Source organism: Ammospiza nelsoni, chromosome 1, assembly GCF_027579445.1.
Source record: "Ammospiza nelsoni isolate bAmmNel1 chromosome 1, bAmmNel1.pri, whole genome shotgun sequence".
NCBI classification, from domain to species: Eukaryota; Metazoa; Chordata; class Aves; order Passeriformes; family Passerellidae; genus Ammospiza; species Ammospiza nelsoni.
In genome coordinates, this window is record NC_080633.1 from 45,628,322 (window position 1) to 45,641,450 (window position 13,129).

Sequence of the window (13,129 nt, forward strand, 5' to 3'; positions counted from 1 at the left end):
CTCCTCCATTCTTACACCAAATCAAAGAGAAAATTCCCCATCTGGAGTATGTTGAAAATGTGCTACCTGATTGTAAAAAACATACAGACATGTAATGAAATGTGTAACAACAATAAAAGGTGGTATAAGCCAACATATCACCCTATGTCTGCCTTTAATTATACTGAATTTTTTTTATCATGGAGACATTTAATTCCAAAAGCTATAAATCTCTGGTTCAAGTGTTACTAAACTTTTTAAAGTGTTTATTCTAGTGTATTTCTCTCGCTCTATTTTGTAGTGCTATTGCCACTATCATATGAAGATTTCAGCAGACTTCATTTATGTTAAAGTTCATACAATCTCACTCCCCCAAAATGGGGTATTTAACCCCTTTGCATAAAACCAAACCCTAACCTGGACAAATTTGTAAAGTGTACATGGGACAAAAAGTGAGAAATCTGGAAGAAAAGACAGTAACTTGATAGTTATTGTGGCTTCGTATTATCTTCTTGGACATGGACAATGAAATTGACTTACTCTAAGATGTGCCATTGAACTGCTGCCAGGACTTGTGTGCAAATGAGCTAATACTCCATTCCTTCTTCTTTATATTAGTCATTCTTATCACAACCACAGATAAAATACACATTTTTCTGACATCTAAATAAATTCCTCTTCAAAGCATACTTTTCTTGTGCTTATTAATAGAAAGTGATGTCTACTTACGCATTTGGTTTATTTATATCTAGTCAACCACTCATTTACATTAAAAACAGAATGGAAAAATTATCTCACTTGTGCAGCTTCAAAGCTGTACCTTCGTTGATAATTACAAGTCACGTCTGCAATTACTAAAAACTTAGTGTAAAATGGGACAGAGCACCAATTTTCTCAGCCTGTCTTCACAGAAAAGGTGTTCCAGTCCCCTTATCCCTTCATGGCCTCCACTGGACTTGCTCCAACACTTCCATGTCTTTCTTATTTTGAAGGCACCAGAGCTGGATGCAGCACTCGAGGTAGGGTCTCACCAGAACAGAGAGTACAGGGACAGAATGAATCACCTCTCTCGCCCTGCTGGCCATGCTGTTTTTGATGCAACACAGGATACCTCTGGCTTTCTGGGCTGCCAGCCCACACTGCTGGCTCATGTTGACCTTTTTGTCAACAGTAAAGAGGGATTTCATGTTTGTTTTGTTTTGTTTTTTTCCTTTTCCATATTACAGGGGTTTAAAATCATGCTGAAGTCTTCTCGAGAGTGGGAGTAAAAAAACTGATCATCTGTTATCATGCTGCCTAGAAGAAACATTGAATCCTTCCTGTAAGCATACTTTTCTTTTACCAATATTGGTTGAAATGCATCAATGGGTTCAAACCTGTTAGGAGGTCAAAATAAAGTGAGACAATGAGAAAAAAATGAATTATTTACCGCTTGCTCTAGAGTAAAGGCTTTTAAATGTTTTGTTAGAATCAGAGAATGGTTTGAGTTGGAAGGGACCTCAAAGACCATCTAGTTCCAACTCCCTGCTGTGCCCAACCTTTCACCATACTAGGTTGCTCAAAGCCCCATCCAACTTTGAACAATTCCAGGGATGAAACATCCACAGCTTCTTTGGGCAAGCTGGGACAGCACCTCACCACCCTCACAGCAGAGATTTTTCTGCCTAATATCTAACCCAAATCTACTTCCTTTCAGTTTGTCCTGTGACCACAGATCCAGATGCTGCCCAAAAGAAAAGGGATTTTTCAAGGGCCTTACATAAACAAAACCAGAAAAGAAAAAAAAGAAAAAAAAAAAAGAAAAGAAAAAAAAACCAACAAAAAAATTCTCCAGATCCCCGTGAAAAAAGAAGTGAAAACTCCACGCTGTTTTTAAACATAGAAAAAGCTTATTTCAAAGGCTAAATTTTGTCACAAGAGAAGTGTCCCTCGCTTAGGCGCCTGCAGAAGGCCGCGGCAGGGCTGAGGACGCTATCTCTCGCTTTGCCTGCGGAGGTTGCACAGAGCAGCCCCACCACCACGGGCTGCCGGCGGCACCCTGCGCTTTCCCGAGGGACGCTCCCCACACCAACATCCGGGGCCTGCCCACCCCCTCCCCGCTCGCCGCCCGGTGGTCCCGCCCTGACGTAGGCGCCCCTGAGCCCAATGGGGCTCCACTCTGCTTCCGGCGTCCGGCGCCGTCTCCTGGAAACGGGGCTGCGGCGGCGACCATCTGAGTAGCGTGCGGGGGGTGCGGGGACGCAGCCCGGTGGGATCTGGCGGTGCATTCCAGCTGGAATAAAGGACAGCAAAACGCTCCGGTTCCCGGAGTCACTCTGCCTGCTGAGCCGGTGCCTTTCCCGCTTGTCTGTATTTTGTGGCGCGCAGGGACCTGTGTCCTGTCCAGACACTGCCACCGGGGCATGGGAGACTCCGTCCCGGGGGCGGGGCTCCGCTGTTTCCGTTGATGGCGATGGCGTGGCGGTGATCCATCCCGCGCCGCACTACGGCTGTGGTTCCCATCCTTTCCCGCCGGGTCCATCACCGGCGCAGCTACGGCTGTCATTCCTCTCCTGCTTTCCCGCCGGGTCTATCCCCGGCACAGGTGCGGCTGTCGTTCCCCCTCTTTCCCGCCGGGTCCATCCCCGGCACAGGTGCAGCTGTCGTTCCCCTCCTTTCCCAGCGGTTGCATCTCCCGCACACAGGTACGGCTGTCGTTCCCATCCTTTCCCGCCGGGGCCATCCCCGGCACAGGTGCGGCTCTCGTACCTTTCCCCCTTTCCCTCCGGCTCCATCCCGCACACAGGTACGGCTCTCACACCTTTCCCCTTTCCCTCCGGCTCCATCCCGCACACAGGTACGGCTCTCACACCTTTCCCCTTTCCCTCCGGCTCCATCCCTGCACACAGGTACGGCTCTCGCACCTTTCCCGTTTCCCTCCGGCTCCATCCCCGCACACAGGTACGGCTCTCGCACCTTTCCCGTTTCCCTCCGGCTCCATCCCCGCACACAGGTACGGCTCTCGCACCTTTCCCGTTTCCCTCCGGCTCCATCCCCGCACACAGGTACGGCTCTCGCACCTTTCCCCGTTTCCCGCGCACGTTCGCGGCCGTTACGCGGCGGAGCGCGCGCGCCCAGCGGCCCCTCACGCATCCCTTACCCCATCCCCTCACCGCCCCCCTCACCCCATCCCTCACCGCCCTCTCGTTCCCTCCGCCGCCGTCCCTCGGTCCAAGGTGCGGGAGCGGACCCGGGGCGGGGCTGGAACCCCCGGCTGGAGCGCTACCGAGACCTCACGGCCCGCTCCCCTGTGCTGCAAGTGGGTCGGGAGGCGGCTGCGTCTCCGGGCCGCCGTGCAGCGCCTCAGGCCTGACCGCCCCCGACGGAGCTGGGAGCGCAGGAGATCGCGGGTCGTGCTCGGGTGCTCCGCTCGGAGCGGTTTGGCCATTCCCCCGTAAAGAGAGGGAACTGCGTGTCCTTGCTGTGCTGGTCCTGTATGCGGCCCAGAGCAAATCAGTTCCCTGGGTGCCTGGAGGCTGCCACTTTGAGTGCTTCTGTGGGGGTTCACTCCTGCTTCGTTACAGGTGGTGGCTTGGGAGGCTTCCATGATGGCCTTTTTACTTCATCTTTTCACCTTTGGTATCAGTTTAACTGATCTCTTTTTATTTTATCTCAAAATCCATCTGTTGAACGTCTGTTTTGTGTGTCAGAGCAGCTGTGGGTGTCCCATCCCTGGCAGTGTGCAAGGCCTGCTTGAACAGGACATTGAGTACAGTGTTCTGGTGGCGTGTGTTCCTGCCCGCAGCAGGGGCATTGGAACAATATGATCTTTAAGGTCCCTTCCAACCCAAGCCATTCTATGATTTTATGATTCTATGCTCCATTGCTTTGTGTGCTGGAATAAAAGCATAGCCATTACTCTTGACAATCTGAGACTATTTTCCCTGTACCCTCTTGCATTTTTACAGATAATACCATTTAGAATTTGTATCTACTAGCCAGTCTATTACTTTTTGAATATGATCTTTGGAAGTGTAAAATTCAGCTTTTCAAAATTTTGATCACATTTCCTGAGAGGAGGTCTTCTGCAAAGCAATTGTATCCAATCTTTCTGGAAGTACGGAATCCCTATTCATGGTAATGGGGAGGGTGACTACTATACGTGAATGGTCATTAAATTTGAAGGCTTCCCCTTTCTCCTCCTTTCTTTAGGTTTATTTGTTTATGAGATTAGTGCCATGTTTCCAGTCTGTTGCCTGTGAAGTGTCCTAAAGCATGGAGAACTTTGTTTTGTATGAGGAGATTGGAAGAGGAAATACGACAGTTGTTTATAAAGGTAGAAGAAAAGGGACAATTAATTTTGTTGCCATTATTTGCACTGATAAATGCAAGAGAGTTGGAGTAGCAAACTGGGTAAGTAATGGGGTTTCTTTTCCTGCTAAATCTGGGAAAAAAATACAGCCTAAAAGTTCTGGTTGCACAAGTTATAGAAAACTGTAATGTTTTTCTTTAAGATGGAGTTTGTCACATTTAGACCAGCTTCTCAAGATTTCAAGTTCTTATTCTTTAAATACAGTCTTTTAAAAATGTATATATTTCTTCATATGATTTTATTGGTTTTTAGATTGCATGCATGAACACATGTTTACAGTCTTACTGTTTCTGTGATGTGTTAGTGAACTTGTAAAACTAGTTACATGTGGTGGTTTGCTTTATTTTGTTATTAGTTGTGCAAATCCAGTGGTAGCAATAACTTCTAGTAAACAATCTATTTTTTGCTTAGCAAGAATAAATTTTTTTAATGAAAGAATATAATTTAAACTGAATCAATTCTGGTTTGTAAAACCTTGGCAAAGCTTTAAATATGATACTGTCTGGAAAGGAAACTGATACAGTTGTACAGTTCAAATATTTTAGTTTTCCAGTAGGACATTCTGTTTCTGTAGTGGGTTAACCTTGGCTGGATGCCAGGTTCCCGCCAAATCCGCTCTATCACTCCCTTCTTCAACTGGACAGGAGTCAGAAAATACAATTAATGGGTCAAGATAAGAGTAGGAAGAGATCACTCTCCACTTGCCTTCACAGGCAAAACAGACTCGATTTAGGGAAAGTAATTGAATTTATTGCCAGAGTAGGATAATGGTAAACAAAACCAAATCTTAAAACACCTTTCTTCCATGCCTCCTTCTTCCTGGCCTCAGCTTTACTCCCAATTTTCTCTCTCTCCTCCCTTGCCTGAGATGCAGTAAGATGGGGAGTGGGGTCAGTTCAGCAGACGCCATCTCTGTTGCTCCTCTATTCTCCTCATGCTCTTCCCCTGCTCCAGCAAGGGGTCCCTCCCATGGGAGACAGTCTTCTACAACCTTCTTCAGTGTTGGTCCTTCCCACAGCCTGCAGTTCTTCATGCACTGCTCCAATGTAGGTTCTTTCCATGGGTGCAGTCCCTCAGGAATCTGCTGTTCCAGTGTGAGTTCCCAGGTTACACATCCTGTCAGCAGCCAGCATGGGCTCCTCTCTATGGGTCTGCAGGTCCTGCCAGGAGCCTGCTCCAGCACAGACAGCTGAGAGAGTCACAGCCCCCCTCAGGTTTCCACCTGCTCTGGAATGGGGTCCACCACAGGCTGCAGATGGATCTGTGCTCTGCCATGCACCTCCCTGGGCTGCAGAGGGACAGCTTTGCCTCACTGGCTTTCACCAGGGGATGCAGGGGAATCTCTGCTGCTCTTGGAGCACCTTCTGCCCCTCGTTCTGCACTGACCTTGGTGTCTGCAGGGTTGCTTCTATCACACATTCTCACTCCTCTCCCCTGCTGCTGTTATACAAGAGTGTTTTTCCCCCTTTTTAAATGTTATTCTGGAAGTGCTGCCACCATCACTGGTGGGTTGGCGTTGGCCAGCAGTGGGTCTGTCTTGGAGCTGGCTGAGATTGGCTCTGTCAGACACAGGGGAAGCTTCCAGCAGCTTCTCACAGAAGCCAGTCCTGCAGACCTCCCCACCTGGATACTGAAACCTCTCCATGCAAAATGGATTCAGTTTTGTTACAGACATATTTTATGAAAAATCCTTTCATTAGGAGCTTTTCTCCTGAGAAGCTGAGAGGCTCAGAAATGAAATGTAAACAATAATTATCTGCTGCTGTGGAATGCAACAGGTGCATCTTTGATTGGTCTCATGTGGTTGTTTTCAATTAATGGCCAATCACAGTCCAGCTGTCTTAGACTCTCTGATCAGTCACAAGATTTTATTATCATTCCATTCCTTTCTCCTATTCTTTTAGTATAGTTTTAATATATAATTTTCTTTTAATATAATATATATCATAAAATAATAAATCAGCCTTCTGAAACATGGAGTCAAGATTCTCATCTCTTCCCTTGTCCTGGAACCCCTGCAAACACCACTACATGGTTTCATATTCCCCCTCATTTTTTCAAAGATAATTTCTTGGGACCTTTTTTGTTCTTAGGACTGTATTGACCTTACAAATCTCTTGGGGATACCTTACATACCACTCTAGCAAGAAAAAGGCTTCTGTAGAGATTAGGCCATGTAGCTGTTATGGAAATACAGATTTTGGGGTCTTTTGAGTGGTTTTCTTTGACAAGATTAAGAATGATGGTAAAGCTTCTTTTCACTTCTTCTTGCTGTATTATCTCTCATTTGTATTCTTATTGAAAAAAAATGTAGAAGTGCAAGTTTGACTCCAAATTCTAATTTCCAGTTTATTATTTAGTGGTGCAGGAAAGTTAAGTAATATTTATAATTTTGAGTTGGGACTTACTAGTTTTTTTTCTGTATTTTAAAAACAGGTGAGTTGGGCAGGGTCTGTGAGGACAGTTATCTTTTCTTAACATACATGTAACATAAAATATTTGAAGAATAATGTTAGTGCACTAGAAAAGGCAAGAGAAAAAGTAATCTAAAGCTAATCTAGAGTAGATTGTGTTGTTTCTTGTTCCCATGCCTCAAGTGCATATGGATACATTTATGTCTTTCCCCCACTTAAGTATGTTAAAAATGTCGCTCTAGATTCGTCTGACTCAGGGACTCACACATAAGAATATAGTGACATTTTATGAATGGTATGAAACAAGCAACCATCTCTGGCTTGTAGTGGAATTATGCACAGGTAAGATGAGCTCAAAGGTAAACATTTATAGAATGAGTATTTATAAGAGATTTCTTGCAGCTTCTCCACAACAAATGCTTAGATCTTTGAAAAAAGTGTACTTCTCTGATTATTAACTTGAGAATTCTGTTTATATATAAAAGTGGCTTTGCTCTTGGAAACATTTTTAGAAATCAATTGAAATCATGCTTCTCTGCTTCACTGTATGCCTCTTTGAAAAGTTAGTTGAGTTACATAATGCTGGTTTTTAAGAGCTGAAGAGAGAATGCCAATCGGGGAACATAAAGGCAAATTATACTTCTGTGAATAGTCAGAAGGTAGGTCAGTAAAAATTACTTGGGAAATTTTCCAAGGACTGGCTGCTTTGGCATTCTCTTTAAAAGACATCAAGGAGCAAGTATTTTGATTTCCATGTTAAAATTATAATTTGGAAACTCTGAGAACCCAAACTACATTAAGTTGTTCAGTTAGTTTTGATAAGTTCTTGTCAATCTATTAAAGGGATCTTGTAAAGCTTTCTTTAATTGTGATGGCTACATGTTTTAAACTTCTGACAGCATGCTTTCCTCCATATGGAAAGGAAAGAAAAGAGAGCCAATATGCATGTATGCATGTTAGGATTTTGGAGTTTGTTTAATAGTAAAAGTCCATGTTACACTCAGCCTTTTTATTTATCCAGAATTCTGTTTGAAAAATTAACGAAGAAGAGAACTTACGAGTTCTGAGAAAAAAAGTCAGGTCATTCTTTCAGTGATTAAAAGTGATTTTAATGGCTCATATGGAGGCTTTGGTCTATTTGCTTAGTCTAACTTTGGGGTACATATTTCAATTATTAGACAGGCAGCCTTTTATTGTTGAAAAATTATCAGGTGTTTTAGCTTGCAGTTTTATGGTTTGCTGTAAGGTGAGTGTCTTGGAGCTAACTTACTTAGAATAAGATGTGGATTTATTCTAAATTTTGTTGAGACTTGAAAAATACTTTTGAAATATGGAAGATTTCTCTTACTTGTCTCAAAGATAGTTTCTGTTATCAGATGCAAAATATTTCTGTGTTGCTGTTTTGTGTGTTTGGCCATATTATGGAAACAGTTTAACTGGAAAATGGCCTGCCCTTAGTTTTAGCAATTGTTCTTAAAAGTTGATAGCCTGCTGTTGGTAATATTTATTCTTTTAACTTCTGCATCAGGAATCTGGTTAAGGAATTTTAATAAAAGCACAGAGTACTATTACACTGTGAAGTGACACAGTTTCTGGATTTCTTTTTTCCCTTCTGTTTCCTTTGTAAAATAATATTGAAGTAGTTTTGAAGTCATGCAGTCAGTTTTATTCTGGATAAAATTCAGATTTTTTCACAGTACTAAAAATAAATTTTTTGTACGTCTTAGATTTTGTAACTATTAGATATCAAGAAATATTTTTAATATCTACTGATACTGGTTTTTGATTGACATATTTTGAAGTTTATGTATTTGGGCAATACTTGTGTGACCTCTTTTTATGCACTTGCTGACTATATGTATTTCAGGTGGTTCTCTAAAATCTGTCATTGCTCAGGATGAGTGTTTACCAGAAGATGTGGTGAGAGAATTTGGTGTTGATCTGGTTACTGGTTTATATCATATTCATAAGCATGGAATTATCTATTGTGAATTGAAACCTGGAAAGGTGAGGAGGGATTTTATCTATAGGGACACTGGATGTTACTTTTCATGCTATCAGCATTTATTTTATTGTTTGTATTTTACCAGTTGGAAGAAGCTTACCTCAGTTGTGAGGTTGTTTTATAATATATATGAAGACAATCAGAGACAAGTCTGTAGCTTGAATATTTTATGATATAATTGATTTCTTTACTTGGTATATATCTGATACAATGTGATATATTCCTTTTGACTTGGTGTACTGGTTTAATTTAATGAAAGATTTTACATCTCTATCCTTGGAGATATAAATTTGTTATTATTCTATCATGCTGCAGAATATTTTTGCAGTCATGGAAAATGCTAATGACAGAGTAAATTTAACTAAAGTTTCTTTGTTAATAGATTTCTATATTATTTGCACATACCATGGAAATTATCATCTTATTCCTTTATAAAAATACAAGTCTTTATGTAGTTTCTCATTTTGTGTATGTCTGTAATTTATGTAGAGGTTTGCTAAAGTCTGTTTGTTTTTAATTCATGTAGTCACCAGAATAAAATTGACTATAATAAATTTTTTTTTTTTTGCTTAATAGTAATTGGTTTTGACCTTGATCTATAAATGATCAAGTTGCCATTGTCTTAATTTTGGTAAAATCTTCCACAATTCTACTCAGTTCCTGTCATTTGTGGACCTAAAAGCACTAAAAATACATTGTGTAGATGAATCAGTAGTCTTCCAAAGAAGAATGCTGCTGTAAAGTCCTCATTTCAACAGAAAGTAAAATGCTAAAGTTAATACTTCTTCTGTGCCCTGCCCCCTGCTTCTGGCTGAGTGATCTATTTCTCTAAACAAGGTTTTTGGGATTATGAAGTTTTTAGTTGAAAGAATAGGCAGTGGCTGGCCAGAGAAAACTCTCATCATCATCAGACAAAATCTGTGGAAGTTTCTGCTATGTAAAATGAGAAAAATTCTTTTTTTTTTCTCAAATGAAGCCCTCTTTGGTTTTACTAGACTTATATGTTCCTATGAAGTTTTGCTCTACTTTAACTGTCTTTTCTCTAGTAGCATCATTGTTTATTTAGATTTAATAATGAGTAAACAAAAGTGCATATTGAACCTCTTAAGGGCTCTATTGTGGTTATAAGAGAAAGATACTATTGGCATTGACTTAAAAGAAAAACTTCAGTGTTTTTGGTTATAGTGATCCTCTCTATGTACTTAAATGGTTTGAGATTGGGATTATTTTTATAATAAACTATTTCATGTTGGAAATGTCAGTTTTAGTATATGATACTAGCATATTGGATTTTCTTTGTTCTAATAGATTCTACTGGAAGGGTCTGGCACTTTGAAATTCAGTAGTTTTTGCCGGGCTAGAGCAGATGGTGAAGACTTGGAAAAAGTTTTTGCTTTAGCTGGAGCTGAAGAAGGTGAAGATATTAATGAAAACACTGTGCAAACATACTTTAAAAGTATAGTTCAAGGTATGAGATTTTTACTAGCTGGAATTAACTTACACCAAAGAGACAGAATGGAAGTTGGAATACCAGTGATTATGATAAAGAGAAATGATTTAGAATTAATCCTGTTTTGTCTCAGAAAAAAATTGAGCTATGGAATTATTTATGGACTTCTAAAAAGCTTGTGCTGCAGGTGCTCTCTATAAGATCTGGAACTAAATTCCCCAAAGTTAGAGTTAAAAGTAGACAGAAAATTCAGGAAGTACTACACAGAACTATTGCTTATTTTATTGGGCACTGCACTGCTGTACTTTCATTGTCCTTTTTGGTGCACCTGCTCTAGGTTATTTCTAGCTTGAGGTCAATTCTTTCACTACCTTAAAGAATGATAATATCGTTTTAAGGTCTGAGAAAGTTACTGTGCTTCAGTTTCAACAGGCAAATCCACTGCAAATACCATGGGGGTTTTTTCATTAAATGTGAAAAATTCGAAACTTGTTTTTAATCTTCTGAATCTTTTACTAGTCATAATTTTGGAACATCTCATAGACCTCTATTTCTAAGATAACGATGTCCCATATATCAATTCCTTTTACCAGAAACAACAGAATTCTTCATAATATCTTATGAGAACAAAGAGAGCTCTCCTTGCTGTCTCCTTCTGAAAATAAGGAGGAGCAAAGAGATCTCTCCTTGCTCCTCCTTCTTATTATTTCCACACTGGAAAAAATAAGACCAAGATTAGGTCTTTATTCAGGAGGAGATACAAATCTAATCTCTTTCCTGTTGCTCTTCAGAACTGTTTTGGTATGTGTGTTAATGAGCTTTTGTCATTTAAAAAAATAAAACCCAAGAAGAAAAGAACCCAAAGTAAACTTTTTAAGGGACTATGGAGATGGCACTTTTACTTAGTTAGTATAATTTCTTTACAGATTTTTGAGAAATCTGTAGAAATAGGAACTGTAAATTTTATTCCTGTATCAAACAAAAGAGATGTGTGAATAAGCTGCTATAATTTGATATGTGATGTTTTACTAGTGTTTTAGTGGGAAAAGAGCCATAACTGTTTAGATCAGTGATTTCATTGGATAGCTACCTTGTTCTTTGTAACAGAGTTTACTAAGTTTGTGAAGGTTTATTTCTTGGGATAGCTTTAAAAAAAAGAAACCCCAAATCTAATGTAATGTAATTATTTCTGTTACTCATGTGAGACTGATTTGCCATTCTGCTCAAATTGCTTGGCTCTTAAAGCTGTTAAAGCAAATAAAAACATTCTTTGCAGTAATCACTGTGTTTGAAAAGTGCAGCACAAGTCAGTTTAGTAACTGAAGTGAAATAAACAACAAAGTAGCATATTTGATCCTACATAATCCAGTGAAAGTGTAGCAGGGAAGTTCCTTGGAAACTACTTACATTTGCTATTTCAGTTTTCTTTTATGTTGAGTGAAGATAATCTATAGCTTGATGATGTTTGGAGACAAAGTTTGAAGTGTTGAAAAAGGTGAATGCTGAATGAATAACCAAAGCATTAATTATACATTTTGTATTTTGTAGGCTTTCCATTATACACAGCTCCTGAAGTAATAAAGGGCAAAAACTTCTGCAAAGCCAGTGATCTGTGGTCCCTGGGATGTTTACTCTATGAAATGTTCTCAGGTTGTAAGTTTGTATATCTATTTAGTATCTGTGATAATGGAAACATAGTTTATAGTCCCAGAGTAAATTCTGATGAACTGTCTAGGGAAGTTAGGACATAGGAAAACTTGAGACAGGTTTTGAAGATTTCTTGAAGAACATACTAACTGTGCTTAAAAAACCAAAAAGTGTCTTTATCCAATAATCAGGTGAAACAATACTTTTAAGTGCTGCTATTGACAACAATACTAACCAACATGAAGGGTTTAAATACTATTAATTAAAATTATGGCAGCCCTCAAATTCTGACAGTATAGTGTTTTTTATCTCCTTGGTATTAAACTCTGTGTGCATTATTTTAAACTTTGAAAGAGGAAACTGCCTCACTATTGTAAAACTAGAGTAATTTGGTTCCCTGCACATAAAATACCCATAGCTTCAGCTAGAAGGAAGTTTCATCACAGAAGAGAATTATACTGCAGCCTTCTTAAACCTTAAGCAAAATACGGATCTGTTGGGTCAACACAGTAACGCAGATACAGAGATTTCTGTCATTTCCTGTTGTCTTATGCTATCATGGTCAAAAATGTCATCAAGATATTTTTGGTGCCTCTTATGTCTGTGGTTTCTTTTGCTGTTCATGATGAAAGAATTTAATCAAAGATTTGGAATTTAATTTGACAAGAAAACTTGATAAATAGTACTCAGACTGAGGTTGTTCATTTCTTTGGATGCTTTCTCAGGAAAATGAGCTCATGATAAATCATTGTACCTTACAACCATTTTGAAGTTTGCCTAATCTGTGAAATCCACTTCTGTTTGTTTGTAGGAAAACCACCATTCCTGTCAGAAAGCCGTTCTGAATTAATTGAAAAGATTTTATCTGAAGATCCATTGCGACCAGGATCAGACAGTAGGGTTCTATTATTCTTTAATGGATCAAGTCACAATAATACTACAAAGCTTTGGTTTGCCCTTTTTGTTCTGAGGCTGGTTGCAGGAATCAGTTAGTTATCCAAAGTGAAAGTTAGCAATGCCTTCCTGTGATAATTCCCTGTTAGTGATGAATGCTTGTTTCCCTTTTGATGGCGACATATATAATTTACTTTAATTGTTAGCACTATATCTATTTACTGGGGTGGAATTTTTTATCTTGGTCATTCTGGGCATGAGTGTTATTCACAGATATCCTAATATATTAGTGGCTCTTTTTCAATTTAAGCAGATTTTAACTCTGCTTAATTTCTTCCTGGTAAGCTATCTGATAATTGGAGGGTGCTTTTTTTTTAAAGTTACAAATA

General features: G+C 39.9%; 1 protein-coding gene across 1 annotated transcript in view; it reads left to right on the forward strand.

Moving 5' to 3' along the window:
- Positions 1-2,449: 2,449 nt before the first annotated feature.
- Positions 2,450-13,129, forward strand: part of ULK4 (unc-51 like kinase 4) — a 210,172-nt gene continuing 199,492 nt past the window's right edge. The window contains exons 1-7 of the mRNA XM_059474664.1: positions 2,450-2,663; positions 4,171-4,371; positions 6,987-7,086; positions 8,612-8,751; positions 10,058-10,217; positions 11,748-11,849; positions 12,658-12,741. Coding sequence (XP_059330647.1) covers positions 4,234-4,371; positions 6,987-7,086; positions 8,612-8,751; positions 10,058-10,217; positions 11,748-11,849; positions 12,658-12,741 — 724 coding nt within the window. The 5' untranslated portion in view covers positions 2,450-2,663; positions 4,171-4,233. The remainder of the gene's footprint in view (positions 2,664-4,170; positions 4,372-6,986; positions 7,087-8,611; positions 8,752-10,057; positions 10,218-11,747; positions 11,850-12,657; positions 12,742-13,129) is intronic.